Source organism: Lepisosteus platostomus, chromosome 3 (assembly GCF_059453375.1).
Source record: "Lepisosteus platostomus isolate fLepPlt1 chromosome 3, fLepPlt1.hap1, whole genome shotgun sequence".
In the NCBI taxonomy this organism is placed as follows: domain Eukaryota; kingdom Metazoa; phylum Chordata; class Actinopteri; order Semionotiformes; family Lepisosteidae; genus Lepisosteus; species Lepisosteus platostomus.
The window spans coordinates 72,674,681-72,700,982 of record NC_142613.1 but is presented as its reverse complement, the minus strand read 5'-3'; the positions used below and the strand labels follow the sequence as shown (position 1 = coordinate 72,700,982).

Below are 26,302 nucleotides of genomic sequence, written 5' to 3'. Positions count from 1 at the left end.
GTCTCAATGCCAGCATCCTTGTCGTCGTACCCATGTCCGTTTCTCCTGGTTTTTACAACGCACCTTTCTGAAGACCCTTTAAGGGCCGCATTTGCATCCTCCCTCTTCTGCTTCCCTTTTCTTTTCTCGCACCCGCTGTCGAATTTTCTAAATCTGTCCCGATCTCTGCTTGTGCTCGCCATTTTCCACCGGCTAACTTTTTTCCCAGCCTGGTTTAGTTCTGCCGTAATCACTTTTAGCTTGCAGCTCATGGCCCATGACGTAGTTATCGCGGGACATGCCTCCAGTTCTGAATAAAGCATCTGCTCTCCCGCTAACTTTAGATTTCACCTGGAGTTCAAATTAGAGTTTTGTGTTCGCGTTATTAAAATATTTAAACATGTATGGATTTATATTTCTATGCGTTTGGGGATTCTCCCCCTCCTCGAGACGGCCCTGGGTGTAACATACAAAACTGTCATTTCAAACTGGAAGGAGTTTACAAACAAATATAGGAGCGTGTGTCGGCGCCCTCGTTCCTCTCTGGGTTGGGATGCTCATATCTGATCACGTCGATTTGTGTTTGCAGGCTCTCCAGCCTCCTCGGTCTCCTCTTTGCTTCACGCTGCTGCCCTGCTGAACAGCCAGCTGCAGAGAGGCCGGAGCTTGCCCAGCGCCCTCCAGCAGGCCTGCAGAGAAGTGTACTCGCTCTCCCAGCGATCCCCATCCAGCCAGAAGGTATCCGCACTCTGTGCGATTCAGTGTCCTCATTTCACTGCGAGATCCCTCCCACAGCTCGCCGTGATCCGCTGGCATACAGGCAGCCAGCTACGATACTCTACCTGCATGATGCCGTGTGAATACTGTGTACTTCTGAGGTTTCAGATGTTTTCCGTCTTCACAGCATCATTTTTTATGGGGCGGCATAAATGATAGTCTACATTTCAGCATGTTGAAATTGGCGGTTTTAAGCTGTTTTTTTCCTATTGGAATATGTCTGTATTAATGCGTGTCCAAATCGGTTTAAATCCCAAACGGTGTTGATTTTTTAAAAATCAGCGGCTTCCATGTTTTTTTTTAAGTGATGTGACGGCCGTGGATGTCATGACAGTATAAACCATGAAATAAAGGAGTCTTTGTTTACAGTCCAATCTGGAGAGAAAGAGTAAAGCAGTGGTTTTCTGTATCAGTTGGTATCCTTTAGCTTCAGTGTCAAACACTTCTGGTAGTTTTCTTTAGCAGTCCTGTTGCGGTAACGCGGTACGTTTGCGCTCCTCCTGCTTCCAGCAAGCGGCGGCGATCATAGAGAAGCACGTCTCGACCATGGCCTCTGACGCGTCCTGGGGAGATGGCCTGCTGTGCGCTGGTGTGTGGCCAGACGGGCTCTCTTCAGCCGTGCAGGCAGCTGAGGACTCCTGTTTCTCCACCGTCCGGAGAGATGGACAGGTTCTGTCCTTCTGTCTGTCCACGCTGAGCCTGGCGGGAAAGAGGTACATGGTGTGGTAGCCCTGCAAGTCTTTTCATCGCTGGCTTTATAGGTGCAAAAACATCAAAACTGTATTCAAGCTGTGTTCAGCTTTTTATGCCTTTCACATTTTTTGCCAGTGTTAATGTAGCTTGAAAAAGTAATGTATCTAATAGCAGAAGGAGGGAGAGAGAGGAGTTTACTTTGCCATATGTACATGTGCATTGGGATTCATATCTGCACTGCACAGTACAACACTTTCACGCAATGTGCACAATACATTACAAAACAGTAAATAATAAGTAATGACAGTACAACAAAGCACAACAACATACAATGGCTGCTACTGAACAATTAAATGCGCAGAACAATAAACACATGGTAGGGCCCAGTAAGTCCAGATGAATTATATTTGCATTGCAGGATTAGGAGCAGAAGTTCATTTAATTGCTTCACATTTGCAAGTGCGGGTGGAAGTGTGTCATTTTTGGATTAGGTTTAGTAGTTCTCCCTGACCTCCCCAGGACCTGTCCCCTGAGCCTGAGCGACATGCGGAGAGCCCTGCAGGGCGGCAGTCTGGAGGGCCAGGTGTTTGTGGGAGGGGGCGAGGCGGACCCCGAAGGCGAGGCCCTCCGACGGCTGCCAGCAGCCGTGAGGCTGGTCACCGAGAGGGCCTCCCACGGCGACTGTCTCCTCAGGGCCAGCTGGCTCTCTCACCTGTCCAGGAGCCACAAACACGCCCCAGGTGCGTCTTCACGGCGACCGAGAATCCCTCAGACATCCTCAGAGCTTTGGGCCACCGAACCTCGTGACCACGTGCCAGTGTATCAGGCTTTACTTGGGGGCGGAACAGTTTAGCAAAAAAAGTAGTATGAAAAGGATATTGAAACCTGGTTATAGCTCACCCAAGCATTTTCTGAATGGAAACACTGAACGTGGGTTCACATGTTTTTACTGTCGGGGAAATACTGAGTTCAAGTCTGAGAACAGTAAAATGTGTACACCTCTATTTTCATATTCTCTTCTGCTTATAATGATGAATATTAGAATTTTATTTTCTATATGTAATTTAAACCAATCTATGTTACTTCTGGTTGTATACTGTACAGATCCCATTATGGCTTTGTTTCTTGGGGACTGAGCAGTATTCCTAGCAAAAGTCTTTCTTTTCAGCCCTGTACATCGTACTGTCTTCGGTGTGCCTGTCACAGAGGCAGGTGTTGCTTAGGAGATACATATTCTGTCTTGCAGATTTGGTCCACATCCAGCTGGAGGCAGGGGTCAAGGCTCTGAAAGCAGCTTTCTCCAGTAAACTGAGTGAAGAGGGCAAACATCTGATCGGCCTCCTGCAGTCCCACGCTAAAGGTAATCCATCACCTTGATCCTCTGTGTGGAATTCGATGAACTCCCAGAATGCCATCCTCTGCGCTGGACTGCCCTTTGACCCAGATAAACATGCTGGCAGTCAGAATCATTGACTTTCAGTTGTGCTTACTTTCTGCTCTGTCTCAATAACGCAGATGCGAAGAAAAGTTAAACGTGTACGTCTCCTAAAGTACAGATGGTCTTCCGGTCACGATTTTGTAGTTAACAGAAATTGTAGGTGAAACTGTGCAATCTGTATATCAGCCTTCGTGTCCGTGAGGCAACAAAGCTAGTGATTATTTAAAAGATGTAAATGAGTAATAGCGCGTTGTGTGTGGTACTGATATTCTTATGGGTTTTTTTTAACCAAATTGAATTAATTTAAAAAGTAAATGAGATCCTAATTGCAAGACTAAAAGACTGTTTGGTGTTTCATAAAGACGGAAGCAATATTAAATCCCCAGATATTTTAATTGTTTAGTAAATGCTCATTGCAGACTTATTAGTTACTTGAAATCGCCTGTTTTCCTACTATAGAGCTGCGATAATACAACGTGTATATACTGTACATTTTCCCTTCTCTTTTGCAGATGACAGCAGGGTTTTGTTGGACATGCGGTGGAACAAACAGTACCTGGATATTTTAACAACCTCTTTCAACTTCGGGTCTCAGGAAAGCTACATGGAGTACCTGGAGTTCCTGAATTCAGTAACAAACAGGTCTGTAGTATTTTCCATTCTCCCCATAGGTCACTGGAACTTCTGGTTTACACTTAGTGTAGAGTGTGTTAGTTGAAAGAGCTAATTATTGTCCCAACGTGTGCTGATCACACTGGTACTAATACAAACCTGATTGTGTTGTAGGCTTCCAGATCATGTTTGGTAAATAATCCAGATTTGGAAAACCAGTGAAGAGTATTGGAGTATTAATGGTGCTAAATGACTTACTAATAATTAAACAACTTAATCCCTACGCCTTTGTTTGTTTTTTAAGGATGATTCTTCTAATGGACAGAGAGGAGCAGGCCCATAAAGAACAGGTGCTTCTGGGTTGTCTTGCTGCTAAGAAATCCGCTCCGAACAGTGCCTTGAGATTATCAACTGCCTTCTGTAAAGGTAAACCAACACAAAGAAATTCTGTAGATGTAGGGGATATGGGGGGAAAAAAAAACGTTTGTTGACCACATTAAATTAAATTTTTCTGGTTATATTTTGGTACTTGTCTTTGTTTAGCATTTTAGGTCTTGATTCAAAGTAGCGGCATAATGCCCCTTTTGTTCCAGGCCAAGTAAATCTAGCGTTGATATCATAATCTTGTTTTTTTATTATACGTCCACTGTTTTCTATGGGAAAACCTTTTGTTTTTACCAGTTAATTGGCAAACCGTTATGACCATTGATCCTGGATAACCTGGTTTTTGTGCAGACTGGCAGTTCAGGGACTGCAGTTATTTAAAGGTCTACAGATGGACCACTTAGGCGTGTTTGTTTTGACCTGAAAGGGACAGTAGACTTTGGTCACCTGCCTCATCCGGTGCTGGCCCACCTGCGCTCTTTCTTTGACCGGTGGGACGCCTGCGTGCTACAGTGCGTCCGGGCTAGTCAAGACACGCTTCTCGCGGACGATGTGATGTTTGAGGTCAGTGCAAGCTGTGAACGGTTTCTCCTGCATTCCCAACCTCAGTCCGAGAGATTGGTTGCCGCCGGCAGGGCCCAGACCCGGCGGGATTCATTAATTCATTCAGGTTCCTCCTCCCGCAGGTCCTGGGCCTCCTGCAGTGGCGAGACCGCTTCTGGGCCGTCTCGAGCTCGGTCGCGGCAGACCCTCAGGGCATCGCCCTGCTGTCGCTGCACTGGCAGTGGGTGCAGAAACACCTTGTCGATAAACTGCCCCGGCTCCTGGTGGGACCAAATAAGTATGAGTGAGTACATCAATAAGTATGAGTTCAGAATCCAAAGCAGGGTCAGACTGGCGGCCTGCGCGTCTGCTTGTGGAGATATCTGTAATACTACATATTTTCTATTAGATTTATGTGCCATAAGTAGACAAAAAAGGCACAAAATCAATGAGACATTCAGATGTGCGTTGTATGCCTGAGCTTCTCTGCATTGTTAATATTTCCTGAAGGAAATCGAATTGGTTTTGTTTGACGGTCTGTGGAAATGAGCACGGAAAGCTGCTTGATTTCGTTTTTGCCAGCAACTAACGGCAAACCGTTCAGATTTCCATTGCATCCTTCATCTTTTTTTTTTTCCCCCCCAATAGGTGTGAACAGGAGGTTCAGTCAGTATCTACAAACATTCAGAAATTACTCTCCAGTCCCACTTGTGTGTACTCTGCTGTGAAAGGAATACAGAAGGTTCTGGGCAAACCTCTTCCATTTAAGGTATTTCGAATGTGTGGCTGACGGTGACGGTACACACGACTGTTGTCACTCATTTCCGGGTTTGTGAGGCAGTCGGGAGGAAAGGCAGAGAAGCTGCCGATAATGCACGCTGTATCTTTTGCCATGTCTCACATCTTAAGGGCTCTACAAACGCATTGCTTAGTCTAAAGTGTGTCGCATGGAGACATAAAAGAAAGGCTGATGTGAAAGAGAAGATAAAGCCTGTCCAATGTCCCTTAAGGGCTGGCGCTTTACAAATTCATTCAGTTTTCTGATTTATTTATTTTTTTCCCCACGACCAGACTGGATTTGCGCTGGACCGGACCTTGTCCATTGACCGGGCAGTTCTAAGCTCGCAGTTTCTTTTTCTCGCCCATCAAGGCGGAGTCTGTTGCCGAGTGCGCCTCTCAGCTGAGGGTCCTGAGCAGCTTGCTGGATGTGTGCCGTCTCAGGCCGGAGCGGACCGGATCCCAGTGGAGCCAGGAGATCCGCAGGCTGGAAGAAGCAGCTATGGGCTTGAGCACCAAGAAAGGCCTTCTGGAAGCCTGGGGCCTGGTTCTGCAATCCAACCATCGCCCAGAGCCCCACTGCACGGGTAACTGCTGTAAATCGACAGCCGGAGCCCTCTCTGGGCTGATTCACTCGAGTCGTGCTTTTGACAAGATTTTTGTTTACTTCACTTGACATCTCCCTGTCCCTCCTGATACAAAACCATTGGAGCCAATGACTCACTCTACACTGGCGGCTTGCGCAGAGCGTCAGCAGCACAGCAGAGTGTGCAATGCTATGTTTTTTATGCTTCAAGTCTGTGTTTATCTGGACTAAGTGGAGCGTAGAAACACAAATGTGCCATGTAATACAATTTGAGATATTTAATTCTTTCATCACACCTTCTCAATATTATAGCCTAGTGGCCCGGTAACCTCAATTAAATTATATATTTGCCAGTCCAGGTGCCTCTAGTGTCCCTGAGTGGTCATTCAGAACTCTGTAGCTGAAGGGGATGACCAGTAGATGAAGTCATAAAAGTCGGGTCCAGTTTGCGTTTTAAGTGACGATTTTAGCTCAAGAATCATTTCAAACATCATTCAAACGATTTAAATCTCGTCAAAGTGGAGAAGTTTTAAAGAGCTCTAACAATTAATTAACTAAATGACCATAATACAGTGACATTAAATTATGATTTCATTAATTAAATGGTATTATATTGAATTTGTTCTGAGAAACTGTTTCATATAGCAAAAATTCATAAAAACGAAAAACCTCTTTCCGTTATTTCTTATAGGGAAAAATGATCTGTTCCAGACCACACAAATGTCACCCCCTACTTTTACTTTTTTTCACCAAAAATGACAAAAGAAGCATTAATAACTAACCCTCATACTTTGGTTTGTGGTTTTTTAGTAATAAAATATACTGCTTACCTGCAGTTATTAGACATCATTAATTATACCTACGTACAGTACATTACCATACTGTACAGTATCCTCTTCATGTAATTGCACGCGCACTCACAATTGTCATTTTCTTAACCCCTTTAGGGTCCATAATAAAGTCTAAACCACAAGCATTCTTAAGAAAAGTAAGCGCACACAACGCATGAAGCCATGCATATTGAACTGCCTCACACATGTCTCTCCAGCCGCTCCAGAGGCTGTGCGCGGCTCACCCACACTGGTTAGAGGAAAGACACTCGATATGAAACCTTCCTATGATGCCTTCCTCTTCATTCTCTTCTTTTGGAGGAGGTTTCGAAATTTTTCTAAATAGTGCTTCTTCACAGTTTCGAAGTTGGCTTTCGCTAAACTGTGGGTAACAATTCATGTGCGTGTTAGTATCGCATTTTCATCCAATTAATATTTGTTAAAAGAGGTATAGGTGTATGTCGTATAGTTATTGAATGCCATTTGATTGTACATTTTGTAGGTGTTCGTGTGATATTAATGAAATTAACAGGATAAGCATAGGATCAGAAGATTCTGACTTGGGACTAGACTCTGTGTTTGCATGGAAACGGTTCATATTTACACAAAAGTCATGTTTTTTGCACTGATTGTTATTTATAATTATCAATAGTTTTTATCTTTAGAGATGTGAATTTTCTTTTTATTTCTTCATCACAACCACAGATGTTAATACCCATTACGTAATACCATTAAACTGTACTTTATTCTTTAATTAAAAAGGGTACCTTGCAAGTCACACAAGACTTTCAGTGTACTTCTGACTGTGATGTCCACATCTAGTGAAAGAAATGGATATTGATTTGTAAATAGCAACAGCCTTATTCTCGGTCGTTTTTCTACTGTTTCTAATTTTTCTACTGTTTTATCGAGTGTATGCAATGAAACGCAAATTATTAAATTCTCTGCCTTATTTTCCCCTTTTCCATCTCATTTAATTGCGGCATGAAGAAATTTCAGAGGTGCTCAGGTCCTCTGTGGAGCTCCGGCAGTCAGAAATGACCTCGACGGGCCTGATCGTCCCCCACTCAAGCCAGAAACAGGACGGGGGCGTCGGGGACCCCCGCCCGGCCAGCGAGGCCTACCTCCGGCAGCTCTGCCGAAGGACGCAGCTGTGGCCTCTGCTGGAGCACCTGGCCGTCCTGAGTCAGTACCGGCTGACGGCGGACCTGCTGGACCTGTCTGCCCCGCAGGGGTATGAGCCACTCCAGCCTCCTCCTTTCACCGTGCCAGCTCAATCGGTTGACTGGTGGAGTCACAGCCACTTCATTCATACTCTTCTTTTTTTTAATTTTTATTTTGAGGACTGCATTATGATATTGTATAGAATTTTCAGTTATGATTACAGTTATTTGCGTAGTTTTTTCAGGACCTCCTCATCCTGTTCACCGAGGCTTCGGAATTGCCCGCTTTCATTTCTTGTTCCATCTTTACCCTAGGGAGAGTAACCTTGCCGTTCCCTTGAAGAATCATCTTTCTCAGCACATAAACTTCTGTTTGCACTCCACACCTATGAATGTGAAGCAGCTCCAGGGACTCTGGTTTTTACTGAACAGTGATAAGGTCAGAAACTGCTCTCCGTCCTTTATGTCTATGAAAGAAAATGTAGGACAATCTCGTTAAGTAGTTTTTTGTAGAAGTAGTTATGTTGTCGAAAATATGTACAAAAGATACCTCAACAGACGGTGTTCAAGAGTATACCCTAATTTCTATTTGTTTTTATCAGTAAGGAAAGTTCCAGTCTAACTGGTTTGTAGTATTCCAGGTGATCTTTTAATATACAGCCTGGTGTGACATTATTTGGAGCCACTTTTCAATAAAAACAAAAGTAAAAGAATGTACAGAGTTCATAGAAAAGAGAAACGTGAATACACCATTTCATACAATAAACAATTAAACTGAAGTGGATAAAAGTAAGATTTGAAAATATTGACAGTCTTGCAAGATCTAATTAGGGCTGGGGGATCATTCCACAGCCTTGTGGTGATGAGATAAGGTCAAAGTTCAAATGCAAAAGAATACAGTTCACCAATATAGCCAGGTGCCAATCTCTTCAAGTACTTAAAATTGAGACCAATATTGTGAATTATATTCTGAAATCCACAGGGAGCCAGTACAAGGAAGCTGAAACAGGAGAGATTCATTTTAGTATAAGTTAAAATCCAAGCAGCTGAGTTTTCAACAATTTGAATATTGATAAGTATGGTGTATGTATATGATCAAGCATTACATTGCAGTAATCAAGTCTGAAAAAGACAAATGTGTGCATTCGTTTCTGTGCATCAGATTGGAGAGATGACCATGTATGAGTGTTTTACAAAGTTGACTTAAAGACACCTTCACAACATGGCAAATATGCAAACTTTCAGTGCAAAACTCAGATCAAAGGTGACCCCATGGTCCCTTAGTTGACTACTTTTAGTTGGCTATTTTTAACACCATCAGCAGTAAAACAAAAGCTGACAGTGGCAGAGCTGATAAAAAGAGACAATCAGTTTACTTCCACTTTTTAACATCGAAGCTTTATACAGTTAGAGTATTACAGAGCAGTACAATTTCTTATGCCTTCAAGCTGAACAGATCTACATTGCAACAAATCAGCAAGCTAGAGGTAAAAATCAGATGCATTGAGTCACAGTTCAAGAAGGGTTTTGAAGTACTAAAATGGATAGATTTAATTCTTTGAAGGCTATAGAACTAAAGCTCTTTCCAGGTACAAAGCACACGGTCTTGTCCTTAATAATTAGTAAGGAGGCTCGCCCATTCCTACACACTAAAAGACATGCCAACACAAAAAAATCCAGTCCGTTCTTGCCAATACTGATACAGGCATGCTAATGCATTTCTGCACATGTCATCCTTCTGTACATGTAAATAACAATAGTGAAATCAAGGTATAAAATGATTCCTAAAACAAAGATGGAAGGTAACAGTGGTTAATGGGGAAAATTGTTCCCGCTTGACGTGCAATGTTCCATAAACAGAAGTATTGTATCACTAGAGGAAGCCTTTCCTACGAGTTTGTAGAGCACGAGCCAGTCAGTCGCCTCTTGGCCAGAGGCTTGCACCAGGAAGCAAGTCCACTGCAGCACTGGGCTTGGCTTAAGTCTGTCTCCTTGCTGCTCTTCTGGCCCGGAGTCTGATCCTGTCTGGCCAGGTGTCACCATTCTGACGGTAGTCCTTCTCGCTCACTGTCTGTCCTGTCTCTGGCCAGCCGGCGGAGGAGCTCCAGTTCCTTCGCTGCGAGCTGCTGTCCGAGGCCTTGGCAGTGTTCTGGAGCAGCTCCGTGACCTCTGACCCCGAGCACTGGCTGGCGTGGGACCCCCTGACCTCCAAGGAGGAGCAGAAGCCGCCGCCGACGCTGCTGAGCACAGCAGACAAGGTGAGTGGGTGCACTTCATTGTGTTGAACAATGAGAGCCAGACCTTCCTTATATTTTAAGTGACTCGTGGGACTTGCAGTAGTACTGCGCCAAACTGCTTCAAAGCAGGATGTATTCGTTTTTAATTTAGTAATGCTGAGGATTTGAGAGGTGGGCATGGGAAGTGTGTCCTCTGGGGCCTGCTAACAGAGGTGTGCCTCCGTTTTGGCAAAGGGTCCTGGCCTGATGAGCAGAGCAGTGTGGTCCAAGTGTCTGTTTGAGATCCTGACCAGCTGCGAGACGGCCGCTCGCTGGGAGCCCACCGGCACTGAGGTGCTCTCCTGCTCCCGCGTGACTCTGGGAGAGTGGAAGGAGCGGACAAGGCAGCTGCAGGACATCGGCACGCTCCTGTGGACCAACATGGCCTCCGCCTCCGTGGCAGACTTCAGGTAGGGCCCCGTGGAGGGGGGGAGGGAAAGTAAAGCCCGTCGCTTCACCTGGTTACCTCGACACGCAAGTGATCACGCCGCAGCGATGCTGTGCCGGCGCTCGTTATGATTCCCGATGCCCTGAACGTGATAAGATTTTGCCTTGTGGTTGACAAACAAACCAGGGAATACAAGGGGAAGCTAAGTGAAACTGCACTTCAAATCAAGAGCAGGAGGCACTTCAATCATGGGGCTGGGGGAGTCCGGTACAAGCGACCCGGCAGTGTTGTTGAAGCCGCTACCCTGGCTTCTTTCAAGGAATGCTCAGATGAGATCTAACTACCAAACAGTGAATGGCCTCCTCTCATTTGTACCCTTTCTTATGTTTTTATGCACCCATTTTAACACGAGTATGTTTTATTTTACGAACTCTCAAGTCAGTGCCTCGTTATGAGTACGTCCGCAGTGGTTCAGACCGGAAGGCGTGTTTCATTGCCTCCTAGGATCACAGACTGCCGGCTTCAGGGGCTGGTGCTGCAGAGGCAGTTGCAGGCTCTGGCAGGGCTCCTCTCTCCGGACCTCCAGGAGGGCTTTCTGCAGAGCTGTAAGGGCCTGGCCGAGACGGGAGATGCCGCGGCAGTGGACGCGGTGCAGTCGGTGCTCGGCGCCGCCTTTCCTTCGGACCTGCTTCCTGAAGGCTTTGTTGCCACCGTGACAACGTGCCTGCAGCAGTTCGGTCAGGGCAGGCTGTCCGACGGCGAGCTGCCCCCCCTGGCCCGGTCCGCTGTGTTCTGGGTCAACATGGGCCTGTTGCAGGTCCAGGTCTGGACACCCCAGACCATCTTTGACCCTGCTGTGAAAAGAGCGTACAAGCTCACTTACGCCCAGGAGGAGGTGAGTTCGGTCTGCGCAATAGTTCTGCAGAAACTGCCCGCTGCAGGTTTAGGTGCCTCTGTTGTAGACCTTTTGTAGACGTTTGTTTGTGATTCTTTAGTGCTGGTAAACTGTATCGATTTTTTTTTTTCGCTGAGCATCAAAAGAAGCTTATCACTCAGTGTATGTATATTTTTAGAAAACTAAAGCACATGGATTTTGGACATTGATTAAATGTTTTGGTGTCATTGTGATTACTTGAACATCCATGACTGACCACGATGTGCTCGAGCGACTCTGGCGGCTGTAGATGTACCAAATCTACGTGTGGTGAGTGCGGGCACCCCGATTACATGGTACTATGTTGATCAAGTCCTGGGACCCTCACTTACAAACAATATTGTCAAGGATGGGAATTTGCTTTGAAGGCAGGAAAAGCCATAACACAACATATTTAACGGATGCATGGTGAGAAAGAAAATAAATAAACGTATAGATTGTCAATTGTCCAAGTTGAACAGGTTGCTGGAATAAAAGCAGACTTAGTTCTATTATTCTTGAATCTACGCTATCTAGATTTGACACCCAGACAGAAGGAGTTCAAATTCACTTTGCAAGGGGTGGTCATGACAGTCAGTGATTATATTAGCATTCTGCACTGTTTGCTTGACGTAGATGTCTAAAGCCTGTAGTTGTTTCCAATTTTGCTGGAAACCTTCAAGCTGAATGAGAGGAATGGGACAGAAACTCTGCAGCATCTGCAACCTTAATCTGGAGCAAAGCATGCTGCAGATGTGCAGCTTATATTGCTTCAAAGCTGATCACTCATGCTGCCAGTCAGTGACTTTTATAGTAGAGCTCCTGTTTGTCATCCCTGTTTACCTCTGTCTGTTCAATGACGTGTCGGCACACCCGCTGCAAAAATATTTATTTTTCAGGGAAATGTATTGTGTTTTAAAGGTGGTTTCTTTTGATGCTCAGTATGTGTGTTACAGTTTTCAGTAGAGTAAAAGGTCAAGGCTAATGTCGGTTAGAAAATGAGAAAGAGAAAAACGTTTTACTTCTTCGGATATGTAAGTCAATGTGGAAGAAAGAGAACAAAAGTGGTCAGGGAGAGGAAAAAAGAGGAGTAAAAAGATATCTTTGTGACAAAATCTAGAGAAATTGTAGAAGGAAGTAATCTGTAGAAAGAGATTTTAAAAAATCATGTAGTCACTTATTGTTTCAGTGATTGTTCCCATTCAGCTTGCATGTTAACGCAAGGCCCCAAACTCTTAACGTCTATTTCTCCCACAGTACAGTATGTATGTGTATAAGACATGAAGGGTTTTCTTCTGGAAAACAGTTAAAGGCACCTTAAACTGAGTCTGTGAGCAGCTGCAGACTCCTGCCCCAGAGGGGTGGGTGATGCCTGCTCACTGCGTGGGCTGTGCTGACCCGTGCTGCTCTGTGTCTGTGCTCCAGCTGCGCTCGCTGCAGGAAGAGTGGAGAGCTCGCAGCCTGTCCGCCCAGCTGCTGTCCGGGTCTGCGCTGGGAGAGAAGGACATCTCTCACAGTTACCATCACCCCCGTATCAGGTGTGTAACGCAGTCTGCTGCACCATAGGCGCGCGCGTTTTCAAGTGCACATTCCACATGTACCCAATCGTCAAGTACAATGCCTACAGAACAGCAGCTCCTGGGACATAGAGTGATGGCATGCACTTCCTAGTCTCAAGGTAATCCATATAATCTGAGGCTTAATTACTGAGGTAATTAATCTGAGGTGTTAGAACGAAGCTACATGTGCTGTCATTCCGTCTCGGCGGCAAGTTAAACGCTGCCTCTCTGTGACCGCAGGTTCCTCTGGTCCAGGATGCGGCAGCTGGAAGACCAGATTGCCCAGCTGTCTCGGAAGCAGGCGTGCCGCCCCAAGGAGCCCCTGTACAAGCAGCTCTTCCAGGACGTGCAGCACTACGTCGGCAGCATCGCGCAGCCCGCCCGCATCCAGGGCCTGCTCTCGCGCCTGCTGCGGGCGCTCCGGCCCCCCAGGCCCGGGGCCGGCGTGCGGGGCCTGCTGAATGAGGAGGCCGCCTGGCAGTCCTCCCAGCAGCACTTCGTCAGGAAGCTGGGGGAGGAGTACGCCCTCTACCCCGATGTGTTGGGCCCGCTGCGGGCAGCCGTCCTGCAGATGCAGCACGGCATGAGGCTGCTGGCCTCCGAGCTGTCGGCCTCGCTGGCCCCGCTGCCCGGCCTGCCGAAGCTCATCTCTTGCCTCTCGGCTTCCCCCTCCCTCTCTGCCGGCCTTCCCTCCTACCTGGCCCGCGCCGACTACCTCTGCTCTCGGCCCTGCCTGGACGCGCTCCGGGGTCTTGAGAAACTCCTTCCTCCGCAAGACAGCCGGAGGCTGATCCCCGGACCGTCGGCTCTGCTGGCGAATGCCCTTCTCTACCTGCAGTGCCACACGCTGTCTCAGGGCCTGATGGAAGAGGACACCGTGGGACTCTTCCGACATGTCTGCCAGGTTGATACTCCAGTTCCTCTCCTCATTTTATAGCCTTTCTGTGATATGAAGAGAGTTCCGTGAAGTTGGCACCCCTTCACAGGGCACAGAGAACGAAACCCACCTCATTTGTTTGTGCTTATATCTCGGGAACGTTACATCGCGCAAAGAGCACCCCACAGCTTGGAACTCAGTAATGATGATAATAATAATAATGAAAATGATGATAATGATAACTTATTTATAAAGCGCTTATTCAAGCCCAAAGACGCTGTACATCCTGAACAAAGAAAAAGACAATAAAAGTAAATGAAAAGAGCATACAGGTTTTTACATGTTGACTGTAGGCAGATAAACACCTCGGTAAAAAGGCAAGTTTATAACTCTCTTCAAATCTAAACTTGAAAGAAGTTCTCACGTAAAGTCTGAGGCAGGTCATTCCACAACACTGGAGCAGCGACAGAGAAGGCACGGTCACCGAAGTCCGTGATTTAGTCCGGCGCACAGCGATAGTGACCTGAATGGAGCCTGCGGGGGATAGTGTGCACATGGAGGAGTTCAGAGATGTGTGATGGAGTCAGGTTGTTCAGAGTCAGCAACAAGATCTCGAATACAGGACCCTCTAGGCAGCCAGGAAAGCAGTGCGAGTGCGGTGGGTCTCACTGTTGGGGCTGTTCGGTAGGGGTGCCGTCTTCACGGGGCTCCTCGGGGAGCCGTTGAGAAAATCGTGCGCGACCTCGTCCCCGCCGCGAGACTGACGCCAGGCGTCGCTGTTCCCAGGCCGTCGTCAACGAGTGGGACGAGCAGGAGCGGCGCGCGCGGGAGCGAGAGCGGGAGGAGGCCAGCCTGTACCGCGCCCGCAGCCACGGGCCCGGAGCCGGCGAGGAGGAGCAGGAGGAGAGGGCCTTCCGGCGCTCCTTTCCCCAGTACGGCAAGGTAACCTGCTCCCGCCGCCGCGCAGGCTGCTTCTGGTGAGCCTGCTGACCTTGAACAGCGTCTTGCTGCTGCTGTGAAGAGGGCCTCTGTGAGCTCTGGACATTCAGCACTGGTTTGGCCTGGAGTGGAAGAGCCCCGGGTCTCGAGGGCTGCTGTGTTGTGAGCGCATGTTACGAAACGAAGTCGCCTATTCTGTTGAAAGAAGTTGTCTTCGGCATATAGGGGAGAGGAAGCTGTGCATGATTCTGGAACGCTGCCATTCTGATCAGCGCAGGAAAGCGTGCTAGATACAAATATTAAAGGGCTGTTCTTCTGTTTAATCACTTTGAGACGCATACACCAAGCATCTCTGTGTGTGTTTCGCCCTCATGCGCGTGAAATAAAAACGTCTTTTAATTTCTGAGGTGGACTCCTGACTGGCTTTTAAGGGGAAGTGGGGAAAAAAATTCTGCAACACTTTATTTCTCCAACACAGACGTTGTTTTTTTTATTTACAGTCCATGCTCAATTTGTTTGATGTATGTGGCTTGTTTTAGGTTTGTATTATATCCTTAGTGCTATGCTTAAGCTCTGCTTGCTCTATTACACAGGATTTCGCAGACATCACATCGGAGCCCAGCCTCGAGCAGGATGCCGCCATGGCGGAGGAAGAGAATACAGAGAGCGAGCTGGCAGACAGCGGCTCTGTCTCTCAGAGCTGCATGAACATGGTGGTGCAGGTTCATCAGCAGCTGTGCCTGGGATTCTCTCGCTCACTGTGGTATCAACCCCACCTGCCAGCCAGTTATGAAAAAGACCTTCTCCGCGCTCTTGTGTCATCCTATCAGATCGCAGCCCCCTTGATAACGCGCTTCTATCACTTGATTGGTATGTATACGCGTCTCTTTCTATTGTAGGGGCATCCAGTGTTCCACCTCACAGTTGTTAAGGAGGTAGAATCGTCAAGATGTAACATGCATTTTACATCACAGTTGGCAATATACGTCCAGGGTGTTTCATAAAAACTTGGGACTGCGTGGATCATTTGCTTTTTTGTCATTTTTCCTGATGTTGACGTTTAAAATCTCCTAATCCGGAATTAAGGGCCGCCAATCTCGCTGGATAAGGCCGTCTGCTAGGCAAAATGTACTGTTCATTCTTGTTACCGTTGTCAGGTACTAGAAACCTTGTCCCTCCTGAAATCCGCACGCTTTCTTTCAGGCTCGGATGTGAATGCGCAGCTGATGGGGAGCCACCTCCTGCTGGGCTCGCTCCTTCTGAACGCAGTCAGAGGTGGGGGGCAGCCTGACCTACAGCTGGAATCCAGGGGGCCCTACGACTTCTACCAGCACCCCAACACGGCCGAGGCGCGGCAGTGCCTGCCCGTCCTGGAAGGGCTCGGCCAGGCGGTCAAGCAACGGCTGGAGGACTGGCCTGAGCACCCCGCGCTCGTGCAGGTGAGGGCATCGCGCTCTGCTGCCTCTATAAAACCGCCCCGCCCTTCACTACGGGGGGGATGGGGATCGAGGAATTTCAGGGTCGGGCCACGGGTGGTTTCAGGCGCAGTTGGGTTGGAAAGGCTTTGCAAAATGGATCCACAGAAGCAAGAGCAAGTAGCTGTCAGAGGTGTTCGATTTTTGCCGAATCCACTGTGTCTCTACATGTCTGTGAAACGGGTGCGCATGTGGTTTCGTTTCAGCTCTTGGTTGTGATGGAGCGAATCCTGGGATTCAGCCTATCGAGCCCGCTGGCCAAGTTCCTGAATGGCCTAGAGATTCTGCTAGCTAAAGCACAGGTGAGGCAGGCGCGTCCGATTAGACGGACTCTTCCCCTGGGCGAGACGGAGCAGTGTCCTGTAACCGACTTCTCCTCCGCTTTCCCAGGACTGGGAGAGCAACGCCAGCCGGTCCGTGTCTTTGAGGAAGGAGCTGGAAGCCGTGACGCGGCTCGTCATACAGTGGCGCAGACTGGAACTGAAGTAAGAGCTGGCGTGTTGGCCGCAGGACTCTTCCCGATTTTAAAGCGGAAGTGTTGAGTGTTACTGTCGCCTGCTCCTTCCGCCAGCAGATGCTCTATGGGAATCACATGTCTGTTTGTCCACCTTGCACAGCTGTTGGTCCAGCAGCCTCGACAACGCACTGAAGCGCCACGCGGAAAAGTCCACCCAGCGCTGGTTCTCCATTTACCAGCTGGTGGAGAAGCACCTGCAGGACCACAGACAGGGCGGCATGGCTGGTAATGGTCCGCTGCTCTTGGCCTTTTTGTGTGCAGCAGATGTTTATGAAATAGTTACTTAAGTGAAACTCTTAAAATGGAAAGACGTTGCATTTTCCTTTCACTAATCAGCCCTAACTTCACAGAGGTGCTTGGCGTGAGTGTTAGCTTTCTGTTAAGATGGGGAAGAATATTTTGTTTTTCTTGGGCTGTCAGGCATGACTGCTCGGCTGCCTGTCTCTCTCACAGATGGAGATGCAGAGGGGGCGTCCTCTCTGTCCTCGGTGTCCACCACGCTGCAGGCCTTCATAGAGGGAGCCTCACTGGGGGAGTTCCACACCCGCCTGGACATGCTGCTGGCCTTCCATTGCCACGTGCTTCTCGCCCCTCAGCAGGAGGAGAAAGGTGGGCGCGCCCTCCCCCCACAGCCTCTCCGATACCGCACCCCGGATTAAAAACCGGCCCCACCGTGTTCCCTTTTCAAAGTCATTCTTCACTTGTGCAGTGGCATCAGGGTTGAACTTGTCTTACAATACTGCTTGGTCATGTTTGAAAAGTGAAAACCCTCCTGCAAGTCTGCAGTAGTGTGCTGTGTCCATCAGTCCCTACAGAGGGTAGCAGTGTGGAGCAGTATGTAGGGTTCTGGACTTCTCACTGGGAGGTTGTGGGTTCGACTTCCAATGGAGACACTGCTTTTCTACCCCTGACCTAGGTACTTCACCCAAAACATTGCTCCGGAAAAATTCCCAGAATGGGTACCTTTTGTAGATTGCTTTGGGTAAAGTGGTCAGCCAAATAAAATGAGTAATATTAAAAGCATGTAATGGAGATCAGTACTGGCAATTGAAGATTTCTCTTCTTAGTACAGGCTGTTGACTCAATTCTCATACAAACGTTGAAAGTTTCATGCCTATTTCATACTATTTATAATTAAAGCTTGTCCAGATCAACATTAATGCAGTGTTTTATGATATGTAAAAAGTAAATTTAGTTGTCATCACTAATGTGTGGTAGAAACAGTTTTTCTCAATTTGATGAATATGTCTGGTTCTGCAGAATCCCTGTGTAGCCTCTTGTGGAACTTGTACAACTACTACAAGCAGTTTTCTGAGAGTGTTCAGACAAAAATCAGTGAACTCCGTCATCCCATTGAAAAGGAATTGAAGGTAAAAAGAAATCTTGTCTTTTGAACAAAATTAAAACATTTGAACATTTAGCGAATCTCGCCTCACCTGTTATCTGTTGTTTTTTCTTGGGATTTGTTTTTGTTTTTGTCATCTGTTAATGCTACAGTTCTGACCTAACCTCACAGATGCCCTGCGCACATGGTTGGAGCTATAGCTGTAGAAGTTAATCTGCTTCTCAATAAGCGAAGCTAAATTAATGGCCATTTGAAAGCACGTAGTTTATCCAAGTTTCGTTTTTACCAAACACACGTTCACTTCTTCTTTCTCACGCTCTCCACCTGCAGGACTTTGTGAAAATCTCCAGGTGGAATGACGTTAGTTTCTGGTCAATCAAGCAGTCGGTGGAAAAGACTCACCGGTGAGATTCATACAGCGCGATATCACATGTTGTGGAATATTAATGTTCTAATGTGCCGAATTCCCCGATCAGTTCTTAAAGATTAACCTAGCTTTAAGGAAATGAATCATTTAGGTGTGCATTCATGCATGCATGTATGCGTCTGCCTAACGTGTAAATCCAGATTGGACAGTGATTTAAATGCTTGCTCTTATTTTTTTATTCAGAACCCTTTTTAAATTTGTGAAGAAGTTCGAGGCGGCTCTGAGCGGTCCGTGCTGCCCTGCCCTGACAGAGCAGGGGAGCAGTGCAGATCTGGACTGTGTGGATAGTCAGCCAGAGGACACGCCCATCCACAGGCTCCACAGAGCCCTGCAGAGGGTCATCCCAGGGAGAGGAAAAATATCCCAGGTAATCTTCACGGGGAAAGACGCCTTCTAGCTTTCTAACTAACTTTTATAACAAGACCCGCAGAAAAAGCTCTGGTCTTTCTCTTCTTCAGATTCCCACTGAAAACATTTACTGTGAGATGAAATACTTGCTACGCTGATTCCATCTTTTATATATACTAGTGACATTCGGTAAAAGCAGATGTTAATAGTCCAACCAGTTTTAAAATAATCAGTGAAGTAACCACTGCTGTTTTAAATCCATTCATTTGTGTCACATCATATTCTACTATTGAAAGATATATTTCTTGGTAGATCATCTTGGGAGAACTTGGGATTTATAAGTGACAATATAAATGTTGAAAATAATATTGCGGCAGTGTCTTAAAATATTTTGTTGTAGACAACAGGGTGTTGCAGGGTGAGTAGTCTGTTTGGGTCCTAACGCCTATGAGAACTTAGGTTCTTATGCACTGTGGATAATATTGAATAGTTTAACTTATAAAATAAACATTTTGCAGTTTTTGAAATAGGCGAATTCATTACAGCACAGAGAAGTTCCCGATGCCCAGTGCGTGCTCACCAGGGTATATCACTGAACTGAATTGTGTACTGGGTCTGGCAGGCTGAAGTCCCCCAGGAAGGACCCACCCCACTGGACCCCTCATCCCTGCAAGTCCGCCTGCCCTTCCTCACGGGGAAGATGAAGAAGATGTGTGTCAACCTGGTCAAGAAGAGTCCGTTGCCAGAGTTAACAGAGGAGCTGGATCAGTTTACTGGTAAAGATGGAGATGTCCAGTGTAAACATGACACTGTATCGATCTAGAAACACCTGCAAACTCCTTTAGTCAAATTAATAAAAGTATGCCGTGATAATTAAAGCAGACAGCCCAGTGACATAATGGTTAGCACTGCTGCCTTGCAGCATAGAGGACCTGCGTTCAGCTTCTGGGCTGCTGACTGTGTGGAGTTTGTATGTTTCTGCCACGTTTGTCTGGGTTTCTACCAAATGCTCCGGTTTCCTCCCAGTGTCCAAAAGCATTAATTGGGCTTCTGGGAAAATTAGCGTGCTTATGCCTGTGTGCTTCTTTGATCAGAAATACTTATGTTCGGCAAACTGAAATGAATATCTCTTGAAGCTCTGTAGGGAAGATTTCAACTTTCTGAAGTGGAAACCATAGTATAAAAGCTCATGGACAAGTAATAAGCTCAATTAAGCAGTTTTTTATACATGGTGCTGGTCGCTTTTAAGTATATAGAGATGTAGGTTTATATGCTAGTACTGTATAATTGCGTTATGAAAACTTGTGTTTCTCTCATTTTTGGCGTAATTGCAGCTGAAGTCATAACATCAGTGCACGAGCTCCAGAAGCTCACTGTGACCCCATCAGCAGAAAAGGAGAAGCAGAAGTCAGAGGTCAAGCATATCCTTCAGCACAAACAGAGAGCCCTCTCGGATTTGTTTAAGATGCTGGCTCAGATTGGTAAGTTTGTTTCTGTCTTGGGAACTGGCAGTCATATTTTCCACTGTCAGGATGTTGTGTAATGGAACATCTCATCTTGCTGCCCCCCATCTCTGAGTGTCTGCTGCGGAATCCAACTTCCTTGTGTCAAGAGACCACTGCAGTCATCGGCTAGAGTTCCCACCAGAAAGGTGCTCTGTATCTGAAGCAGCAAATGTAAGGTTCTTCTGCTGACTGTGTTACTGCTACACATAGGCTTGTCCTACCGGAAAGGAGTGACCTGGAGGCGAGTAGCTGACCCCGTGGAGACTCTGTGCCTGGAGCCCCTGGATTTGAGAAGTGCCCTATCTGTGGTGAAGGCTGCAGACAAGCAGGAGAGCACGTAAGGACACCAGGGGCCTGTTAGAAACAGTGGACAGTTTCAGAGAGAATGCGTTCAAACCTTCTAACACAGAAGTACCTCACTGGTGTATGCGCAGAAAATACTTTTTTTAGATTTGCCTTTATTACCTGGAATGTGATCTGCAAAGTGTGGGAAGCAGCCTAGTGCTCTTTAAAGCTTGTTGGCTCGTCTCTGACCGTGATATTGGTGTAGGTGTATCCCTGCTATAGCCTGTTGTCAGTCTCGGTGGGAGACGCACTGTGAATCAAATTCGTACGATTTAAAAGAACCACTTTTTTCTCTGAGTCTGAGATAAGACGGAAAAGTTGATGAAGAACTGTGAGAGTTGGGATGTGACTGTTTACAGGCTGTTGGCGGAAATGACTGCGGCGTGGGAAGGCTGTCAGAAGTATTTCTACAGGTCCCAGGCCCGCCTGGCCGCGCTGCACACTGCTCTCCAGACTCCCGCCAAGGTAAGACTGGAGAAGGAGTGAACGGCGGTAAACACTGTGGTGGGAAAGAACAGCCCTCTAACGAGGCCTCACTCTCCTCGTCGTTTGTTGCTTTTGAACCAACTCTGCCACTGTGGGAGCGTTGTGTTAAATGTCTTGTCTTGGCCAGCTCTCCTTTCAGATGCACTTCAAATGAACGCATTATATCTGCTGTGTTATTTGTGTTGGCGGTGTTACCTAACCCAGCCATGTGGCCCTTGCTGGGGTTACAGTAAAAAGAGCTGATCCGAGGGTTCGTGCCCCAGTGTCTCAGTGGTGGCTGTGTGTTGCAGGAGCTGTAAAACGAGTTACAGTAAAAAGAGTTGAAGAGTTCTTGCCCCAGTGTCTCAGTGGCGGCTGTGTGTTGCAGGAGCTGGGCCTGGGCAGCGTGGAGCGCTGTAAGGGATTCTCAGCTCATCTGCTCAAGCTGCTGATCAGACAGAGGAAGAGGCTGGCAAGACTTACACAGAACTGGGTCCACCTTAGGTAGGTCTATTATTTAGCCATCTCCTCTCTCTGCTCTTTCAAGTAACTTTTGGTGACGAATCTTAAGTGTTACCAGTTTTATCCGATCTTTGACTGCTTTGGCAAGTAATAGATCATTCTGGACTGAGTCATACCAAGTACATTTTGATGTTGTAGGAAGGACACAGAAACTGTGAAGGTGTCTTTCCAGAAGTTCATCCCATCAACTAGTTAAATATTGGTATCAACTAAAGTAATATTTAAATCAGTTTACAAATGTATATGGTCAGACTTACTGGAATATCAGTTAATGGTGGCACACATATTGTTATCCAACTAATATACCTGAACGAGACTCCTCGAAAAATCATTACTGTACCTCCTCCCAGTATAAAACAACAATTCTTTAGAGCTGTGAACACTGTAACACTGTTGCAACATCCCCTGTGTGACTAAAATGTGGCCAGTTATCAGTTGCTTGTTGTTTCACACTCAACAATTAATCTGCCTTCAGATTGCTTTCAATGGCCTTTCACAAAGGAGAAGAATGACATTTCTTCTGTAAGCTTCATCATCCTTTTACTTATATAGTGCTTTTCTGGTCACTCCACTCAAAGTACTTTACAGGTAATAGGGAATCTCACTACCACCACCAGTGTGTTGCCCCCACCTGGATGATGCAACAGCCAGTACGCTCACACACACCAGCTATCAGTGGAAAGGAGACCAGAGTGATGAAGCCAATTCATTGATGGGCATTGATTTGGCAGTATGTCCAAAATTCAGCAGCCAGAATCCTGACCAGATCTAGTGCAAGTGTTCACATTACTCCTATCCTGGAGTCCTTGCACTGGCTTCCGGTCAAATTCCGCGTAGACTTTAAAATCCTCATGCTCACCTACAAGGCTTTACATGGCTTGGCACCTCAATACCTGTCTGAACTTTTATCGCCCTACTCCCCACCTCGCAACCTCCGCTCTTCAAATTCTGCCCTCCTTACTGTCCCCCAAGCCCGTCTACATTGTATGGGCGACAGGGCCTTCTCCTGCTATGCCCCCAAGCTCTGGAACTCCTTGCCCAAGGATATTAGAGAGTCACCTTCTCTAAACTCCTTCAAATCCAGACTCAAAACCCTCCTTTTCAGAAAAGCCTTTACTTAACTGGTTCCATTCTTCACCCCTCTGCTCTTCTTAATACCATCTTCCACGGTCTCCTCTATTGTTATTGTTGTATTGTTGTAATTATAATTGTGTCCTGTCTTGTGAAATTTTCTTATTTATTGTTGTAGTCTTCTTATTTATTGTTATTGTCATCCTGTAAAGCGCTTTGAGAAGCCACCTTTAAAGGCGCTATATAAAATAAAGTTTATTATTATTATTATTATTATTATTATTATTATTATTATTATTAGGAAGCCATGATTGGTAAAGTTCAGGGAGAATTTGGCCAGGACATCGGGGTAACACCCCTACTCTTTTCGAGAAACACCCTGGGATTTTTAATGACCACAGAGAGTCAAGACCTCAGTTTTACGTCTCATCTGAAGGATGGCGCCTTTGTACAGTATAGTGTCCCCGTCACTATACTGGGGTATTAGAACCCACACAGACCGCAGGGTGAGCGTCCCCTACTGGTCCCACTAACACCTCTTCCAGCAACAACCTTAGCTATTCCCAACCGGTCTCCCATCCAGGTACTGATTTCGATTAAATTACCCATTTTGATCATTGGTGGCATTCTGAGACCTATTTGGAATGAAACTCCACAGTTTCAGCGTCGGCTTTTAGAAATGAGAAACGGATGAGGATGAGGCGTGTCGTTGTGGCAATACTGGCAGCAGTGGTAACACCTCTTGATGTATCTCCCCTAGAAAACTGCTGAGCTGTATCCAGGAGATCCAGTCGGGCACGAGCCAGCCCGTGGGGGCGGACTGCGTGCTGCCGCCTCAGGAGCCGCTGCTCCAGTGGACCCGCCGGAGCCAGGCTCTTGCGGCGCAGTGTGTTCTGGTGCTGGAGCAGCTGTCCTTGACCCTGCGGTGCTGCCCGGAGGAGAAGCCCTCTGCCCCTGCCTCGGCTGAAGGTGCGCAGGTCATTGAAGCGCCCGCGGGCAGAGGGAGCCCCGAGATCGATCCTGCAGTGGGGTGCCCCTCTCCCCTGGCCGCCGACAGCTTGCCAGCTGGATGCCGCATGAGGAGAGCTGACCCTGCCTGGACAGAGCTGACTGCCCGAGTGACGAGGATGCTGGCTGAAACAAAGGCACTAAAGGCCAAGCTCGATGAGCTCAACCCCTGGCCTACAGAAGGGAAGTTGCAGAGCTGGTAAGCAAATGCTGTTGAAGGTGGCCACATGCGTATCTTTCTCCAAAGCAGGCCGCAGTATTCCACACGTGTTTTCCTTTAGGTGGATTGGGAAGTCCCAGAGGGTACAGAGAAAATTAGCTTCAATTAGAAGTTAATTGACTGGGATCCATACTGAATCATAAAACTCGACAGCTTTAAGCCTCATGCTGTTTTACCCACAGGAGCCACTTTTCGGCGTGCTGCTCGGGGCTCAGTCAGCTTGGAGGTGTGGCTGCTCAGCTGTCGCCCGTGGAGAAGCTCTTTAACCCAGCTCCTGCGGCCCAGACTGCCAACCAGGCCCAACCAGCCTTGTCGCAGAGCCTGCAGTACCTCAGACTTGAGGTGGAAAACAGCCTGACAGAATTCACCTCCTGGAAGACACAGCTGCTCACTCTGGGCAGTACTGAGAGCGGTAAGGGATGAGGCTTCTCTAATTGGACCTCACAGGCTCTTCAGAGGAGTCACATCATATGAACCCTTTAGTGTCTTTACATAATATCACAATTCAGAATATTTACAAGACGGCTGGTGAGCTTTTTCTTCCTCTGAATATTTATAAAGTTTTTGAAGACTTCTGTTTTTTTTTTTTACATTATAGATTTATTCATTTCTGTGGTTTTGATATGAAAATTAAGCAGTTGAGGTCTTGATTTTTTTTGTGTTCTTTGTTAAAATAAAAATGTGGTCACGAAAAATAACTTTTGATCAAAGAGATGCCCTCCTTGATGCCTTAGATTTCTAACATTATTAATAGAGGAGTTTTTAAATCTGCTTATTATACATGCAAGTGCAACGCATCCAATAACCGCCCGTGTTTTGTGTGCTTTTTCTGTTGCTCAGATTTCCCCAACACGTTCCCAGTTGACTTTTCAGAGCAGCTGGAAAATGGCATCAGCTCCGTGCTGTGTGCAGTTCAGAGCCTGGTGAAGAGAAGACAAGAGAGTGATGATGGGAAGGGACAGCAGCGAGATGAGGCCTCGCACGGTAGGGAGCCAGAAGAACTCTCCCGCTTCCTGTTCGTTAAGAAATCAGTGTCGTGGCTCCAGCGCAGTGCGCATCACGTTTTCATTATCCTGCTTCCTGTCTTTCTATCACGTCTGATGACCTTTTCTGTGAATTTTTGGGGGTCTTATAATTAGTTTTTTTTTAATAAATATGTCCAAACCATTAAAAAAAATGTGCACACAAAAAAAAATCAGACTTTGTACGTAAAGACACAAATCACCTTTTTCAAAGACAAAAAAGTGTTCAAAGAAATGTAGTGAAATTGAAAATAAAAGTAGCCCTTACTTTCCAGAGGTTCTGGTTTAAAGAACATCTACGTCCCTACACCTGTATCTTGCATGAAGTAGGTCCTCCAGCAGGAGTTAAAACATTCCTTTATTTTTGTAGAAAATGAGAAAGAACAAGGAGAGGATTTGCTCAAGGCTGGACATTTGACCAAACTGCTGGAGGACGAACTGTCGATGGACGTGGCGTCTCTTTCCCTGCAAAAGGTCACTTGTTCAGTGGAGCAGCTACTTGAGATGCTCAGATCACATCGGGACTTGTGTTCCTCACATCAGTACCGGGTTAGTTTTTGCCATCGGCAGGAACAGCTGGATGTGTGTGTGTGTGTGTGTGTGTGTGTGTGTGTGTGTGTGTGTATGTGTGTGTGTGTGTTCCATTTATCCCTGATGATAGCTCTCATTTTATATTATTGTGTGATGCAGAATCACACCTAACACCAGGTTAGGTGTTGAGTATTAGAATAGGTGAAAAGCCAAGTCCCAGATGAGGGACAGGCTTGTGTGTAATTTAAAGTTCTTGCATTAGCCACTGTTACTGGTAAAGCTTTGCAGACTGTGTCATGTTTTCAATGCATTTAACCATTAGGCAGCGTTTACCTGTTGAGCCCCCGAGGAAAGTGCTTGATCTTAAAGGACACCAGGTGTCTCCTGCTGACGCTCCTGTGTGCTCTGTTCTCCGTGCAGGAGGTGGCCGGGGCCATGGGGAGCCTGCTGCGCATGCAGCCGATGCTGGCGGTGTACTCCGAGCTGGTGCGCCACTACCTCGCGGTCTCGCTGGGGGCTCACCGGAGCACCGGGAAGCTGCTGGCGGTGCTGGCCAGCGTCTTCACGAGTCTCGCGCTGAAGGTATCGCTTGTGGCTACACGGGCCCTAGGGCTCATCTGTGCCGTGTTCTTGGTATTCAACACCCCTTTGTGAAACTGGGACAATTCCCCTGAGTACTCAGATACGAGGAGAGGTTTAGCCCACAGATTTGTGATGGGGGTAAATAATACACGATTTGGAGCACAAAGTTAAGAGAAAGTGTTGGA

At 46.9% G+C, this 26,302-nt stretch overlaps 1 protein-coding gene across 1 annotated transcript in view; it reads left to right on the top strand.

Annotated features, from left to right (window-relative positions):
* The window catches only part of mdn1 (midasin AAA ATPase 1), an 80,724-nt gene that overhangs the window by 39,008 nt on the left and 15,414 nt on the right, over window positions 1-26,302 (top strand). The window contains exons 47-83 of the mRNA XM_088626750.1: window positions 569-717; window positions 1,267-1,469; window positions 1,969-2,189; window positions 2,696-2,809; window positions 3,400-3,529; window positions 3,804-3,925; window positions 4,311-4,447; window positions 4,570-4,730; window positions 5,075-5,195; window positions 5,577-5,790; window positions 7,610-7,853; window positions 8,098-8,221; window positions 9,873-10,040; window positions 10,254-10,468; window positions 10,951-11,341; window positions 12,785-12,897; window positions 13,159-13,822; window positions 14,582-14,737; window positions 15,328-15,604; window positions 15,938-16,173; window positions 16,416-16,511; window positions 16,600-16,694; window positions 16,827-16,951; window positions 17,180-17,335; window positions 17,987-18,096; window positions 18,402-18,475; window positions 18,682-18,865; window positions 19,469-19,622; window positions 20,181-20,327; window positions 20,562-20,688; window positions 21,056-21,161; window positions 21,550-21,665; window positions 23,515-23,961; window positions 24,165-24,394; window positions 24,823-24,966; window positions 25,375-25,553; window positions 25,956-26,117. Of these exons, the coding sequence (XP_088482876.1) occupies window positions 569-717; window positions 1,267-1,469; window positions 1,969-2,189; window positions 2,696-2,809; window positions 3,400-3,529; window positions 3,804-3,925; window positions 4,311-4,447; window positions 4,570-4,730; window positions 5,075-5,195; window positions 5,577-5,790; window positions 7,610-7,853; window positions 8,098-8,221; window positions 9,873-10,040; window positions 10,254-10,468; window positions 10,951-11,341; window positions 12,785-12,897; window positions 13,159-13,822; window positions 14,582-14,737; window positions 15,328-15,604; window positions 15,938-16,173; window positions 16,416-16,511; window positions 16,600-16,694; window positions 16,827-16,951; window positions 17,180-17,335; window positions 17,987-18,096; window positions 18,402-18,475; window positions 18,682-18,865; window positions 19,469-19,622; window positions 20,181-20,327; window positions 20,562-20,688; window positions 21,056-21,161; window positions 21,550-21,665; window positions 23,515-23,961; window positions 24,165-24,394; window positions 24,823-24,966; window positions 25,375-25,553; window positions 25,956-26,117 (6,812 nt within the window). The remainder of the gene's footprint in view (window positions 1-568; window positions 718-1,266; window positions 1,470-1,968; window positions 2,190-2,695; window positions 2,810-3,399; window positions 3,530-3,803; window positions 3,926-4,310; window positions 4,448-4,569; window positions 4,731-5,074; window positions 5,196-5,576; window positions 5,791-7,609; window positions 7,854-8,097; window positions 8,222-9,872; window positions 10,041-10,253; window positions 10,469-10,950; window positions 11,342-12,784; window positions 12,898-13,158; window positions 13,823-14,581; window positions 14,738-15,327; window positions 15,605-15,937; window positions 16,174-16,415; window positions 16,512-16,599; window positions 16,695-16,826; window positions 16,952-17,179; window positions 17,336-17,986; window positions 18,097-18,401; window positions 18,476-18,681; window positions 18,866-19,468; window positions 19,623-20,180; window positions 20,328-20,561; window positions 20,689-21,055; window positions 21,162-21,549; window positions 21,666-23,514; window positions 23,962-24,164; window positions 24,395-24,822; window positions 24,967-25,374; window positions 25,554-25,955; window positions 26,118-26,302) is intronic.